This window comes from Cibotium barometz, chromosome 6 (genome assembly GCF_041138505.1).
Source record: "Cibotium barometz isolate CiBa-2024 chromosome 6, ASM4113850v1, whole genome shotgun sequence".
Classification (NCBI taxonomy): Eukaryota; Viridiplantae; Streptophyta; class Polypodiopsida; order Cyatheales; family Cibotiaceae; genus Cibotium; species Cibotium barometz.
Window position 1 is genome coordinate 34,421,082 of NC_141051.1, and position 15,613 is coordinate 34,436,694.

Genomic DNA, 15,613 nt, shown 5'->3' on the forward strand with positions numbered 1-15,613 from the left:
GTGGCCTTCATGATGAGATGTCTGCTCGTGTATTCTACAGCCTCAGGGGGTAAAAAATACACATTTACACGCGACAGATGCGGGCCCCCTTGAGGCCCGAGCAACAGGGAAACCAAGGTGCGTGAGCTAGGACAACATATCTTGCCTCTTAACAAAATCATCATGTTCAACCCATGGTTTCATACAGATCACCTTTGGAGAGGGAACTTCTGAATGCCATGTTTGGGGCACCTTGCTGTAGCTTTTTTTACCCTTTGAGGCTTCATGGTCAACCATCAAAAGACCTCTCTTCCACAATCGTTTGAAGCTCAGCAGTCTCTTGAGAGAAGGAATTTCTTGGGGTCAGGCCCGTTCCACCTACATATTGCACAAAGGGATGCTCTAAAAGCTGACCGGCAGATGGCCGTTTTGCAGGATTGACTTCTAGGCACCTTTTGATGAAATCCTTAGAATCCTCTGAGAGAGTCTCAGGAATTGGAGGTGCCTCTCCATGCCCAACCTTCCACAATGCACGATGCTGTAACAGTAGGTTTTGGAAAAGGACTATTAGTACATGGCATTCCTACACTAAAAGCAGTAACACAGTATCCTTGGAACTCTGATCATACCCATTCCATGTCACCAAAAGGGGGACGCCTTGTCTCCATCTCAAGCACTGTGCATCCCAAACTCCATATGTCTGCTGGAAAGCTATATGTCTTCCTTGGATCAATAACCTGCAGCAAAGAACATAAATACATATTGGGAAAAGAGGGAGTTAGGAGAGGAGAGCAGGACCCAGAGAAGCGAGTTTGTAGGGTTCTGTTGTTTTAGGTTTTGTGTGTGTGTGTGTGTTTTGAAGGGGGGGGGGGGGGGGGGGGGGGGGGGGGGGTGGGGGGGAACCTCTCTTCAGCATCTCTATCCAAAGCTCCTGTTGGCATTGGAACCAAAAGAAAGGGAGGATGCAGCTCAGTCAGCGATGACATCTCCTCTTTCCATCTTGCCTATAAAGATGACATTAAGCTCTCCTCCTAGGCAATTTTCAGTGGCTTATCTCCTGATTCCACATCATCAACAACAGCTAGCCAAACTAGCTCCTCAAGGCATTCGGTACATTTGAATGGTCAAAATAAAGGAATGCCTCCAGACTCCCTATAGCAAGGTGCAACCCCTAAAGCCCTATGTCATGCTGCGAGGAAGTTGTTCATGGCTTCTGCCACAAATAGAAAGAGGTATAGGGCAAGAAGGCATTCATGGCAAACCAAACACGAGATATGAAAGGCACTCACCTCTCACCCCTGGATAAGGACTTGGCTGCGAGCTGCTGAGTAAAGGACCCAAAGTTCAAACCCCCCTGGATCGAAGCTTCCAAGACCATTCTCAGCACCATACCCTCAAGCAAGGCCCAATGCACTCTATCATAGCATTTTTAAAGTCAAAAGCAAAAGCACACCGCAATAAGAAGTCATGACTTGAGGACTCGACTGCCGCTGTGGCATCCCAAATCTGACATGTTATCCAGGATGTTTCTATCTTGGATAAAGCCAGTGATGCGACGCCGGCCTTGAATCTTATCACAATCCACCGAGTAGCTTTGATATCAAATGAATGAGGCCGTCTAATCACCGACTACATGATATCCTTAACGGCTGACTCTACAAGAGCTCCCAATACATCTTCCTTCATCCTCTCTAGACCCCTAAGTTGGTGCTTGCCATCTCATCCATGCTGGATCCTGCTGTGGCAAAGGAATCTCTCCCCCGCCCAGGTCTAGAGAGAGGCACTGGCATGGTATTTGTACACCTCAGTGGCCTTGAGGGCATTGCCAGCAGCCTCATCTGAGATCCAATCCAAGGGCTGTTGGAGACTGTTGCTGCAAACGCTGGAATAACAAATGCACTCCTGGCCTCTCAAGGGAACCTCATGAAGGAACTAATCTCTGCCATACCAGATCCTCAAACGAGTACTTGAATATAGTTTTGACTCTCGGACAGTTAATGACTAGAATGAAATTAAAAAATATAATATATATAAACTCTAGTAAGCGAATACAAATACATATACTTTAGCATTAATAGATTCAAATTCATATCTATCATGCAAGCCAATCACACACCCACACTTGCATGCACGAAAACATGCACAGATGCCCTCCCCCGGGGGCCCGGCCCAGCGCGCACACACACAGGACTGACCTCTGGAGCCATCCAGTAAGCACTTCCCTTACAGGACTTCAGTTCATCTAACTGCGAGATCTGTACAAACATCACAAGTTTCAGAAAACACAAAATACAACAAAGTATCAAGCAATAGAGTATCAACCCTTAAGGTGGCAACAAAATACAACAAAGTATCAGGCAATAGAGTATCAAGCAATAGAGTATCAACCCTTAAGGTGGCAACAATGAGAGGAGAGAAAAGGCATAAGAACCTGTCTTGCTAATCCAAAATCAGCTAGCTTAATCTTTCCATTGACATCCACCAATATATTGGCGCATTTGATATCTCTGTAAAACAAGAAAGGCAAAAAGGATGTGGACACCTTAGTCCAGCCCACCCTTTGAGTCCAACCAGCTCTCACAAGTCTACTACAAAGAGAGAAACATCAACAAATCCATGATGAAAACATAAACAACCTGTGCATAATTTTTCGATCGTGCAAATATTTCAATCCGCTCAAAATCTGTCGTGTGTATAGCCGTATTTGAGAATCGAATAAAGCATACTTTTGATAGAGAGAAGAAAGTGAGCCTTTGGTGACAAGTTCCAGGAAAATATACAACTTGTCAGGTTCCTGAAAAAAAAGTCAACTAAAAGAGTCACAATTCTATCCTAGGCATGCATCCACCATGGCCGAAGCCATGGCATAGGAAACATGGCCCCTAGTAGAAGATAAGTGCTCCAGTAGTAAGTACGTGTGTCAACAGTTGCAAATAAGAAAATGTATTTAGAACAACCCAGCACTGTGTTCCAATCTCTAGCACCCACCAGCTACAACTCCTTCACTTTCTATCCCTGCAGCAGTTGGATAAAATCATGTGTAATATAGAGCAATATTACCCTCAAGAACTCTCCACCACATTTCAACACAATTAATAGCAATCCTTATATCTGAACTCCCATCCCATGCCCATGCCCACCACGGTAGTATCCCTCCATGAACTAGAGCAGCTTCATGCATAGTTGTCTCTAAACGCCTCTTCCACACCCAGTGGCCCATCCAAGACCTCAGAAACGAGGTGCTCCAAAAGGGTGGGAGGATGGAGAGGGGGAGGGATGGAAGGGGGAAGGAAGTTCAATAAGTAAGTCATATAAGATCAAGTTCATCGTACACAACACACGCTACTACCCATCCCCGAGATCCCAAATGATGGTGTCATTGGATAAAAATATATCCAAGCTCTCAAATAATTGCACTTACTTAACAACAAACAACAACAGCAAAATAAAGTTTTATAAAAGATACCTGGACATAAAGAAAAAAGTACAAATGTAATGTTCAACAGATAAGAGTAACTATTAAAACAAGATACTTAACAAGTTATGATTTGAATCAAGAAAGTAGTCTATCGAGAGAGAGAGAGAGAGAGAGAGAGAGAGAGAGAGATTTATTAACGTCTTCAGGAGAGTAAAACAACTGCTTTTTGTGAGGATCAGGACCTCACAGTGAACCTTGGGAAGACCAAGGTTATGATCTTTAACACATCCCCACAATGGGTAGGTAGATCTGCAACTCAGTTTACATATAGTGGGCAGCCCGTGGAGCATGTGGCCTCTTCTGTATATCTTGGGATCACTTTTGCCGAAAGGCAGTCGAAACCATATTGATGAGAGGATTTGCAGCTCTGGATGACTTGAGAGGCATGTTGGGGTAAAGGCGTTATGCCCACCCTTATAGTGTGTACAAGCCCATAAGTTTTAGTACATAGTACACTTAGTACTTTTAATGTACTAAGTGCACTATGTGTACTAGTGCAATATACATGTGTGATAGGGGAGTCACACACTCAATGCTTGAGTTGACTTATCCCCACAACTCTCTCTCTCTCTCTCTCCCTTGTTCTCTGTGTGTATGTCTCCCACACATGAATTAACCTAACCCTAATTCTTCCTAATCCCACACAACTGGTATCAGAGCCCTGGTTTAGGGTTTGTTCTCGAGTGCTGCGTGTGTTTTGAACCAGCCCAGGCTGCCTCGAACTGCAACTGAGGAAAGTCACTACGCAGAAGAAACTCAACAAAGCGAGGAACAACCCCTGCCGCAATGACTTCTTGAATTGGAGGACTGCGCTCAATGGACAAGAAGTCAAGGCCATCCAGCCAGTAGCGTGGCCAGATAGCGCTGCCTTAGGCTGTCTGTGTAAGCTACAAGGCACAAACAGTGCGCCTAGTGGTCATCGCTACTACCCGCCACCACTAGGCGAAGGCGGCGGCACAAACGCTGCACGTGGGGCAAACACGTAAAAGCAGCGCCGAAGCGGGCGAAGCGCCGAAGTGTGTAGCACCACTAGGCTACAGGCGAAGACGGCGCTGCTCGTCACCTTCCCCACGGCGATTCAAATCGTCGCTGCTCGTCACCTTCCCCGTTGTGCCCAAGCCACCAGCGCCTTGCGTTCGCTCGCCTGAGTATGGACGCCCAGCGTTCACTTTCTGAAAGGCCGGCGCCAAGCTTGATTAGCTGCGCTTGTATATGCTTGCAGTTGTGTATCGGCCATCGCTGCCTGCTGAGGCAGCCTACACGTCACCGCTGCCTGGTGGAGTGAGAGAGGCCGCCTACACGCTACCCTCCAATACTGGATGCAGCCCAGAAGCTAAGCGTACGCAGCCTGCAGCGTGGGTGTACAGCTACAGCAGCTTCATCACCCCCCTTCTGCACAGCATCAACCCCCCTTTTCCTGCAACAACAAAATTCAGCCTGCAAATTGAAGAAAAATCAAAAATTACAAGGTATTTTCCTCAATTTTTTTTTGGGATTTGCAATTGAGCAAGTACAATCAACAATTGAGCAGGTACAGGTGTCTAATTGCTCAATTTTGAGCAAAATTGGCAAAATTGGGTGACATTGGTCACAATCAGGATCAATTTGCAGCAAATTGGATGTCGAAATTTGGGGCTTTTGATGTAATTGTGCAATTAAGCACTCATACATGCTGTATGATGTGAGAAATCGCACATTTGGGCAAAATTGCAGCAAATTGTAGTGCAAATCAAGGGGCTTTTGTGCCGATTGGATTGATTTGCATGCAGGCAATCGCATTTGATGCTGTGGATAATGTGTTGATGCCTTACAAGCACTCAATGTGCCTGTAAATCAAGGGGCTTTCATGTATTTGATGTATATGTGGCCAGGGGGAAGCATCGTGAACACTCTGGATGCCTTCATGTGCGTCAATGTACCATGTATGATCAAAAATTGATCTCAAATCAAGGGGCTTTTCAAGTTCGTATGCTTGTTGAGCTTGGCAAAGCAGCAGGCAAGACATTTATGCCTTGAATCCTCAAAAATCAGCTTGCAGTCAAGGGGCTTTTGCCCAATTTCTGTTCGGGACTGTTGTATGCAGTGTACGGGACTGTACAAGTCTGATTTTCACTCATTTGGACAGCCAGGAGAGCATTTATTGCTGTTGTACCTGCTGGTACAGATTTGGCACAGCTTTGTGCAAGTTTTGGCATGGCTGTACACTGTTTTGAGTGACCAAAAGGCTCAATTTCAGCTGCTGTACTTGCCGGTACAGGTTTGGTACATCATTGGTGAGCACTTGGTACTGCTGTACAGTACTTTGGAAGGGCAACAGAGCACATTTAAGGTGCTGTCCAAAATCTGCAGCAACCAGATTTTGGTGATTTCATCACAAACAGTGGGAGAAAAGTTGCATTCTTGCTTCCGCAGTGGGAGATAAAGCTTGGGAGAATAACTGTGAGCACTTTGTGTGCTTTTGGTGCAGTGTTTGCACACTTGCAGGGAGTCAGGCATTGACAGGTTGCATATTGCTATGGCAACCACAGGTGAGAGCTCTTCATTGCTTCACATCAAGAAGCTTGAAGGCTCACATAACTATGATATTTGGCAAACCCAGTGCTACAATGTGTTGCTCCAGAAGAAGCAGCACAAGCCTATCAAAGAAAGGGGTGTAAAGCCCGCTTCTCCTACTGCTGAAGAGTGGGAAGATATGGATGAGCTGGCAAGATCTACTATCATGTTGTCTGTGTCAGACTCATTAATTTTCAGCATTCGTGAAGAGAAGACAGCTTGGGGAATGTGGCAGAGATTGCAGGACTTGTATGCCCAACAAAGTGCCTCAAGCAAAGTGTATTGGTTGAAGAAACTCATAGGTCTTCAGATGAAGGAAGGGGCGTCTATGACAGCCCATCTAAATGAGTTTAATGGTATTGTCAGCCAGGTCATTAATCAAAAGTTGGCAATGGACGATGAGTTCAAAGCCACTTTTCTGTTATGCACTTTGCCAGAGAGTTGGGACACATTCAGGACAGCCACTAGCAATTCGAATGCTATGCTGTCATATGCAGATGTTGAGGGTGCTCTCCTTCAAGAGGAGATGAACAGGAAAAACAACTCTGTTGGAAAGTCCAATGCAATCAATGCACGTGGGAGATCCCAGCAAAGGGGTAAAAGCCAAGAAAGGGGAAGAAGCAAGTCTCGCTCCAAAAAGGATTTGGAATGCCATTATTGTGGCAAGAAGGGACACATTAAAAAGCAATGCTACAAATGGAAAAATGATCAAAAAGAAAAGGGAAAAGGCAAAGACAAAGAGAAAGATGAAGCCAAAGATGTAAAGCCAAAGGGCAAAAGTGGAGTCAAGATTGAAGAAATCAATGTGTCACATGCAGGCGGCAGTGAGAATGAGGTCCTATTTACGTCTTCACTTGATGCCCATTCACTTCTTACAGGTGGTCATGGTATGCACTCATGGATCATTGATTCAGGTGCCTCCTTTCATGTCACAGGTTACAGAGACTTGTTTGTCAGGTATACTGCTGGCAATGAAGGAGTGGTTTATTTGGGTGATAACCATGCATGCAAGATTCTTGGCAGAGGTGATGTGAGGCTTGTGTTTTCAGATGGCTCACAGCTTATGCTCCATGATGTCAGGCATGTGCCTGAGATCAAGAAGAATCTGCTTTCTACTGGACAGCTTGATGATGCTGATTATGTTACCACATTTGGTCGTGGAAAGTGGAAAATTAGTAAGGGCTCACTGGTTGTTGCCAGAGGCTCTAAGGTGGACACTCTTTACTTCATGCATGCAGGTGTTTGTCACCATGCTAATGTAAATGCAACCGAGCTGCCGGAAATTTCTATGTGGCATAGCCGGTTGGGACACATGAGTGTCAAAGGAATGGAGCAATTGTCTCGTTTGGGTTACTTACCTTCTCTAAAGTTTTCAAGTTTTCAATTTTGTGAGCATTGTATATATGGCAGGCAACTGCAATGCCCTCACAAGAAAGCTCTTGGACAGAAAGATGCTCAATTAGAGCTTGTGCATACAGATGTATGTGAGATGCCCCAGCTTTCTTTGGGAGGGGCAAAATATTTTGTGTCTTTCATTGATGATGCCACACACAAGGTGTGGGTTTATTCTCTTCGTTTGAAGAGTGATACATTCTCAGTGTTTCAGAAGTTTGTTGCTCATGTTGAGAATCAAACTGGCAAAACACTGAAGGCTTTGCGTTCCGACAATGGTGGAGAATATATGTCCAAACAGTTTCAGGACTTTTGTGATACTAAAGGCATCAAGAGGGAGCTCTCTACTCCTTATGATCCTCCACAAAACGGGACAGCAGAGAGGATGAACAGGACCATTCAAGAGAAGGTCCGTTCTATGTTGTCACATGCTGCATTACCTCATGGTTTTTGGGCTGAAGCTGTTATGACAGCCGTTCATCTTATAAACAGGTCACCTAACACGAGGCTTGGTGGGAAAGTGCCAGAGGAAGTATGGACAAGGAAGCCTCCGTCATACAAGCACTTGAGAGTGTTTGGTTGCGTTGCGTACGTGCACATACGCAGGGAAATGCGCACCAAACTTGATCCTAAGTCTCACAAATGCATATTCCTAGGATACGGTGACAGAGGTGAAATGGGGTATAGACTTTGGGATCCCGTGAATAGAAAGATTATACGCAGCAATGATGTCATTTTTGATGAAACATGCATGTATAAGGAGCCTGCAAGGCAACAGGAGCCTGGCAGAGTCATCTTTGATGATGATGGACATCATGGACAACAACAAAGGGCTGTAAATCAGCCATTACAGCAGGAAAACCAGCCCTTAAATGGTGCTGAAAATGGTCCAAATGGACAGCCAGAGATGACAGAAGATATCCCTATAGATATACCACAGTTACAGGAGATACCGGGCATGATATTTCAGCCTTATGGCATGGAACAGGAGCCACCAATGGGTGATATGCAGGCTGGACAGCAACCTGCAAATGATGGTCATTGGGTACGGAGGTCCACTAGACCCTCCAGAGCCCCTGACAGGTTTGTTCCAGGGGTTGACTACTTGATGCTTACTGACTGTGGGGAGCCCTCATGTTATAAAGAGGCTTTACAGAGGGCAGACAAGGCTCTTTGGGAGCGTGCCATGAAGTCAGAGATGGATTCTCTGCACAAAAATGGAACATGGAAGTTGGTGCATTTGCCTGCAGGCAAGGAGGTTTTGCCATGCAAGTGGGTTTACAGGCTCAAAGTTGCACCTGATGCAAAGCCAAGATACAAAGCCAGGTTAGTGGCTAAGGGCTGCATGATGATCTGGACTTGATTCAGATGGATGTGAAGACTGCTTTTCTTCACGGTGATCTCCATGAGGAGATATGTATGCAGCAGCCAGAGGGTTATGCAGTGAGTGGAATGTTGGGGTAAAGGCGTTATGCCCACCCTTATAGTGTGTACAAGCCCATAAGTTATAGTACATAGTACACTTAGTACTTTTAATGTACTAAGTGCACTATGTGTACTAGTGCAATATACATGTGTGATAGGGGAGTCACACACTCATATATTGATGAGTTGACTTATCCCCACAACTCTCTCTCTCTCTCTCTCCCTTGCTTCTCTGTGTATGTCTCCCATGAATGAACTCTAACCCTAATTGCTGTTTTCTCCCATCAACTGGTATCAGAGCCATTCGGTGCAAGCAGATTCTTCCCTGATCCTTTGTTGTCTTCAGAGTCTCCAGTCAAGCTAGAAGCGACCAGTAGGCTGGGCGAGCTCGTGGCACAAGGCAGCATTCGCAGGCTGGGCGAGCACGTGGCAAAAGGTCGCTGAAGCAGGTTGACTGACGCCCAAGACAAAGCGAAGGCTGCTGGGCGTTAGTCGTCGGCTGGTACACGCAGGCGGATAGGCGTCAACGGCAAGCTTGGCGAATACGTGTAGTGCTATCCATTAGGTGGCGGGCGTTGCATCACACGCAGGCGAAGGCGCCAGCGCTAAGCGAAGAAACAAGCGGATAGACTTGTAGCGCTACAAGGCGTAAGTAGCGAGCACTAAGCGAAGGCGGATAGACTTGTAGCGCTACAAGGCGTCAAACCAGCAGTCGAGCGAACACAGGCGACCAGCACAAAAGGGGGGCGGCCTGCTGCCCAGGCAGCCAGCGTTACCCTGGCTGCTGCCCAACTGGGCTGCCATGCAGCCAGCACAGCCAGAGCAGCAGCGCCGCCGTACAGCACAGCAGCAGCAGCAGAATCCGTACAGCCACTAGCAATTCATCACGCCTCCCCCCTCCTGCAACAGAAATCAACCTGCAAATCAGAGAAATTCAAAATTACAAGGTATTTGCCTCAATTTTTTTTTGGGACTTGCAATTGAGCAGGTGCAATCATTAATTGAGCAGATACAGGCGCCGAATTGATCAATTTTTTGAGCAAAATTGGCAAAATTGGGTGACATTGGTCACAATCAGGATAAATTTGCAGGAAATTGGTCAAATCAGGATCAATTTGCAGGAAATTGGATGTCGAAATTTGGGGCTTTTGATGTAATTGTGCAATTAAGCACTCATACATGCTGTATGATGTGAAAAATCGCACATTTGGGCAAAATTGCAGCAAATTGCAGTGCAAATCAAGGGGCTTTTGTGCCGATTTGGTTGATTTGCATGCAGGCAATCGCATTTGATGCTGTGGATAATGTGCTGATGCCTTACAAGCACTCAATGTGCCTGTAAATCAAGGGGCTTTCATGTATTTGATGTATATGTGGCCAGGGGGAAGCATCGTGAACACTCTGGATGCCTTAATGTGCGTCAATGTACCATGTATGATCAGAAATTGATCTTAAATCAAGGGGCTTTTCAAGTTTTCATGCTTGTTGAGCTTGGCAAAGCAGCAGGCAAGACATTTATGCCTTGAATCCTCAGAAATCAGCTTGCAGTCAAGGGGCTTTTGCCCAATTTCTGTTCGGAACTGTTGTATGCAGTGTTCGTGACTGTAAAAGTCTGATTTTCACTCATTTGGACAGCCAGGAGAGCATTTATTGCTACTGTACCTGCTGGTACAGATTTGGCACAGCTTTGTGCATGTTTTGGCATGGCTGTACACTGTTTTGAGTGATCAAAAGGTTCAAATTCAGCTGCTGAACTTGCCGGTACAGGTTTGGTACATCATTTGTGAGCAATTGGTACTGTTGTACAGTACTTTGGAAGGGCAAAAGAGCACATTTAAGGTGCTGTCCAAAATCTGCAGCAACCAGATTTTGGTGTTTTCATCACATAAAGTGGGAGAAAAGTTGCATTCTTGCTTCCGCAGTGGGAGATAAAGCTTGGGAGAACATTTGTGAGCACTTTGTGTGCTTAGGGTGCAGTGTTTGCACATCTTGGGTGCAGTGTTTGCACATTTGCAGGGAGTCAGGCATTGACAGGTTGCATTTTGCTATGGCAACCACAGGTGAGAGCTCTTCATTGCTTCACATCAAGAAGCTTGAAGGCTCGCATAATTATGATATTTGGCAAACCCAGTGCTACAATGTGTTGCTCCAGAAGAAGCAGCACAAGCCTATCAAAGAAAGGGGTGTAAAGCCCGCTTCTCCTACTGCTGAAGAGTGGGAAGATATGGATGAGCTGGCAAGATCTACTATCATGTTGTCTGTGTCAGACTCATTACTTTTCAGCATTCGTGAAGAGAAGACAGCTTGGGGAATGTGGCAGAGATTGCAGGACTTGTATGCCCAACAAAGTGCCTCAAGCAAAGTGTATTGGTTGAAGAAACTCATAGGTCTTCAGATGAAGGAAGGGGCTTCTATGACAGCCCATCTAAATGAGTTTAATGGTATTGTCAGCCAGGTCATCAATCAAAAGTTGGCAATGGACGATGAGTTCAAAGCCACTTTTTTGTTATGCACTTTGCCAGAGAGTTGGGACACATTTAGGACAGCCACTAGCAATTCGAATGCTATGCTGTCATATGCAGATGTTGAGGGTGCTCTTCTTCAAGAAGAGATGAACAGGAAGAACAACTCTGTTGGAAAGTCCAATGCAATGAATGCACGTGGGAGATCCCAGCAAAGGGGGAAAAGCCAAGAAAGGGGAAGGAGCATGTCTCGCTCCAAAAAGGATTTGGAATGCCATTATTGTGGCAAGAAGGGACACATTAAAAAGCAATGCTACAAATGGAAAAATGATCAAAAAGAAAAGGGAAAAGGCAAAGACAAAGAGAAAGATGAAGCCAAAGATGTAAAGCCAAAGGGCAAAAGTGGAGTCAAGATTGAAGAAATCAATGTGTCACATGCAGGTGGCAGTGAGGATGAGGTCCTCTTTACGTCTTCACTTGATGCCCATTCACTTCTTACAGGTGGTCATGGTATGCACTCATGGATCATTGATTCAGGTGCCTCCTTTCATGTCACAGGTTGCAGAGACTTGTTTGTCAGGTATACTGCTGGCAATGAAGGAGTGGTTTATTTGGGTGATAACCATGCATGCAAAATTCTTGGCAGAGGTGATGTGAGGCTTGTATTTTCAGATGGCTCACAGCTTATGCTCCATGACGTCAGGCATGTGCCTGAGATCAAAAAGAATCTGCTTTCTACTGGACAGCTTGATGATGCTGATTATGTTACCACATTTGGTAGTGGAAAGTGGAAAATTAGTAAGGGCTCACTGGTTGTTGCCAGAGGCTCTAAGGTGGACACTCTTTATTTCATGCATGCAGGTGTTTGTCACCATGCTAATGTAAATGCAACCGAGCTGCCGGAAATTTCTATGTGGCATAGCCGGTTGGGACACATGAGTGTCAAGGGAATGGAGCAATTGTCTCGTTTGGGTTACTTGCCTTCTCTAAAGTTTTCAAGTTTTCAGTTTTGTGAGCATTGTATATATGGTAGGCAACTACAGTGCCCCCACAAGAAAGCTCTTGGACAGAAAGATGCTCAGTTAGAGCTTGTGCATACAGATGTATGTGAGATGCCTCAGCTTTCTTTGGGAGGGGCAAAATATTTTGTGTCTTTCATTGATGATGCCACACGCAAGGTGTGGGTTTATCCTCTTCGTTTGAAGAGTGATACATTCTCAGTGTTTGAGAAGTTTGTTGCTCTTGTTGAGAATCAAACTGGCAAAACACTGAAGGCTTTGCGTTCCGACAATGGTGGAGAGTATATGTCCAAACAGTTTCAGGACTTTTGTGATGCTAAAGGCATCAAGAGGGAGCTCTCTACTCCTTATGATCCTCCACAAAACGGGACAGCAGAGAGGATGAACAGGACCATTCAGGAGAAGGTCCGTTCTATGTTGTCACATGCTGCATTACCTCATGGTTTTTGGGCTGAAGCTGTTATGACAGCCGTTCATCTTATAAACAGGTCACCTAACACGAGGCTTGGTGGGAAAGTGCCAGAAGAAGTATGGACAGGGAAGCCTCCGTCATACAAGCACTTGAGAGTGTTTGGTTGCGTTGCGTACGGGCACATACGCAGGGAAATGCGCACCAAACTTGATCCTAAGTCTCACAAATGCATATTCCTAGGATATGGTGACAGAGGTGAAATGGGGTATAGACTTTGGGATCCCATGAATAGAAAGATCATACGCAGCAATGATGTCATTTTTGATGAAACATGCATGTATAAGGAGCCTGCAAGGCAACAGGAGCCTGGCAGAGTCATCTTTGATGATGATGGACATCATGGACAACAACAAAGGGCTGTAAATCAGCCATTACAGCAGGAAAACCAGCCCTTAAATGGTGCTGAAAATGGTCCAAATGGACAGCCAGAGATGGCAGAAGATATCCCTATGGATATACCACAGTTAGAGGAGATACCGGGCATTATATTTCAGCCTTATGGCATGGAACAGGAGCCACCAATGGGTGATATGCAGGCTGGACAGCAACCTGCAAATGATGGTCATTGGGTACGGAGGTCCACTAGACCCTCCAGAGCCCCTGACAGGTTTGTTCCAGGGGTTGACTACTTGATGCTTACTGACTGTGGGGAGCCCTCATGTTATAAGGAGGCTTTACAGAGGGCAGACAAGGCTCTATGGGAGCGTGCCATGAAGTCAGAGATGGATTCTCTGCATAAAAATGGAACTTGGAAGTTGGTGCATTTGCCTGCAGGCAAGAAGGTTTTGCCATGCAAGTGGGTTTACAGGCTCAAAGTTGCACCTGATGCAAAGCCAGGTTAGTGGCTAAGGGCTTCAAGCAGGAATATGGTGTGGACTTTGATGAGATCTTCTCTCCAGTGGTCAAAATGACCACACTTAGAGCTGTGTTAGCTTTGGTTGCACATGATGATCTGGACTTGATTCAGATGGATGTGAAGACTGCTTTTCTTCACGGTGATCTCCATGAGGAGATATATATGCAGCAGCCAGAGGGCTATGCAGTGAGTGGAAAGGAGAAGCTTGTATGCAAGCTGAAAAAGAGTCTTTATGGGCTCAAACAGGCACCAAGAGAATGGTATCATAAATTTGATACATTCATGAAATCTCAGAAATTCAGGAGAAGTGACATAGATCACTGCTTGTACACCAAGAAAGCTTTGGATGGCAGTCTATTAATCCTCATCTTGTATGTTGATGATATGTTGATTGCCGGGAAATCTCGTAAAGAGATAGATGCATTGAAAAAGAGGCTGCATGAAACCTTTGATATGAAGGATTTGGGTGATGCAAATCACATCTTGGGTATGCGGATACTTCGGGACAGAAATCAGCATGTGTTGTATTTGTCTCAGAAGGAATACATTGGCAAAGTCTTGCAGAGGTTCAATATGGACGGGGGGAAGAAGGCTAGTACTCCTTTGCCTCCATATGTGAAACTCAGTGCTATGGACAGCCCACAGTCAGATAGAGACAGGGCTGATATGGCCAAGATTCCGTATGCTTCAGCTTGTGGCAGTCTCATGTATGCCATGGTTGCTACTAGGCCTGACATTGCATTTGCAGTGGGAGTGGTTTCTAGATACATGGCCAACCCTGGCAAGAAGCATTGGGAAGCAGTGAAAGGTGTCATGAGATACCTGAAGGGCACACAGGATTTGTGCATTTGCTTTGGCAAACAGGATGCATTAGTGCATGGTTACACGGATTCGGATTATGCCGGTCATCCAGATAACCGGAAGTCTACTACCGGTTATGTGTTTACATTCACAGGAGGTGCTGTGTCATGGATATCCAGGATGCAGAAGTGCACAGCCTTATCTACTACAGAGGCCGAGTATATTGCAGCCACAGAGGCTTGCAAGGAGGCATTATGGCTATCTCGGTTAGTGGTTGATTTGGGTTATACAGGGGATATTCCATTGTTGCATTGTGATAGTCAGAGTGCCATCCAGTTGGCAAAGAACCCTGTCTTTCATGCAAAGACGAAGCATGTGGATGTGAAGTATCACTTCATCAGAGAGGTGATAGAGAACAAGCAAATTCAGCTTGTTAAGATTCATACGGATGACAACCCGGCTGATCTGTTGACGAAGAGTTTGCCTCCGGAGCGGTTTGCTCATTGCAGACACTTGATGGGCATTGGATGAGGCCATTTTCAGCCTTGATATGGCCTTGTATATTATCATGTACATGCTGATTTTTCTTTTCCTTTACTTAAGGGCACTTTGCCTTTAAGTGGGAGGTTGTTGGGGTAAAGGCGTTATGCCCACCCTTATAGTGTGTACAAGCCCATAAGTTATAGTACATAGTACACTTAGTACTTTTAATGTACTAAGTGCACTATGTGTACTAGTGCAATATACATGTGTGATAGGGGAGTCACACACTCATATATTGATGAGTTGACTTATCCCCACAACTCTCTCTCTCTCTCTCTCCCTTGCTTCTCTGTGTATGTCTCCCATGAATGAACTCTAACCCTAATTGCTGTTTTCTCCCATCATGGAAAGGAGAAGCTTGTATGCAAGCTGAAAAAGAGTCTTTATGGGCTCAAACAGGCACCAAGGGAATGGTATCATAAATTTGATACATTCATGAAATCCCAGAAATTCAGGAGAAGTGACATAAATCACTGCTTGTACACCAAGTCCTCATCTTGTATGTTGATGATATGTTGATTGCCGGGAAATCTCGTAAAGAGATGAATGCCTTGAAGCAGAGGCTGCATCAAACCTTTGATATGAAGGATTTGGGTGATGCAAATCACATTTTGGGTATGCGGATACTTCGGG

At 45.4% G+C, this 15,613-nt stretch overlaps 1 protein-coding gene across 1 annotated transcript in view; it reads right to left on the minus strand.

Annotated features, from left to right (window-relative positions):
• The window catches only part of LOC147637670 (uncharacterized), a 66,243-nt gene that overhangs the window by 231 nt on the left and 50,399 nt on the right, over window positions 1-15,613 (minus strand). The window contains exons 5-9 of the mRNA XM_086799498.1: window positions 2,616-2,773; window positions 2,411-2,486; window positions 2,175-2,234; window positions 609-716; window positions 1-517 (exon numbers count right to left, since the gene is read on the minus strand). The exon at window positions 1-517 is cut by the window's left edge and continues 231 nt beyond it. Of these exons, the coding sequence (XP_086655624.1) occupies window positions 269-517; window positions 609-716; window positions 2,175-2,234; window positions 2,411-2,486; window positions 2,616-2,773 (651 nt within the window). The 3' untranslated portion in view covers window positions 1-268. The remainder of the gene's footprint in view (window positions 518-608; window positions 717-2,174; window positions 2,235-2,410; window positions 2,487-2,615; window positions 2,774-15,613) is intronic.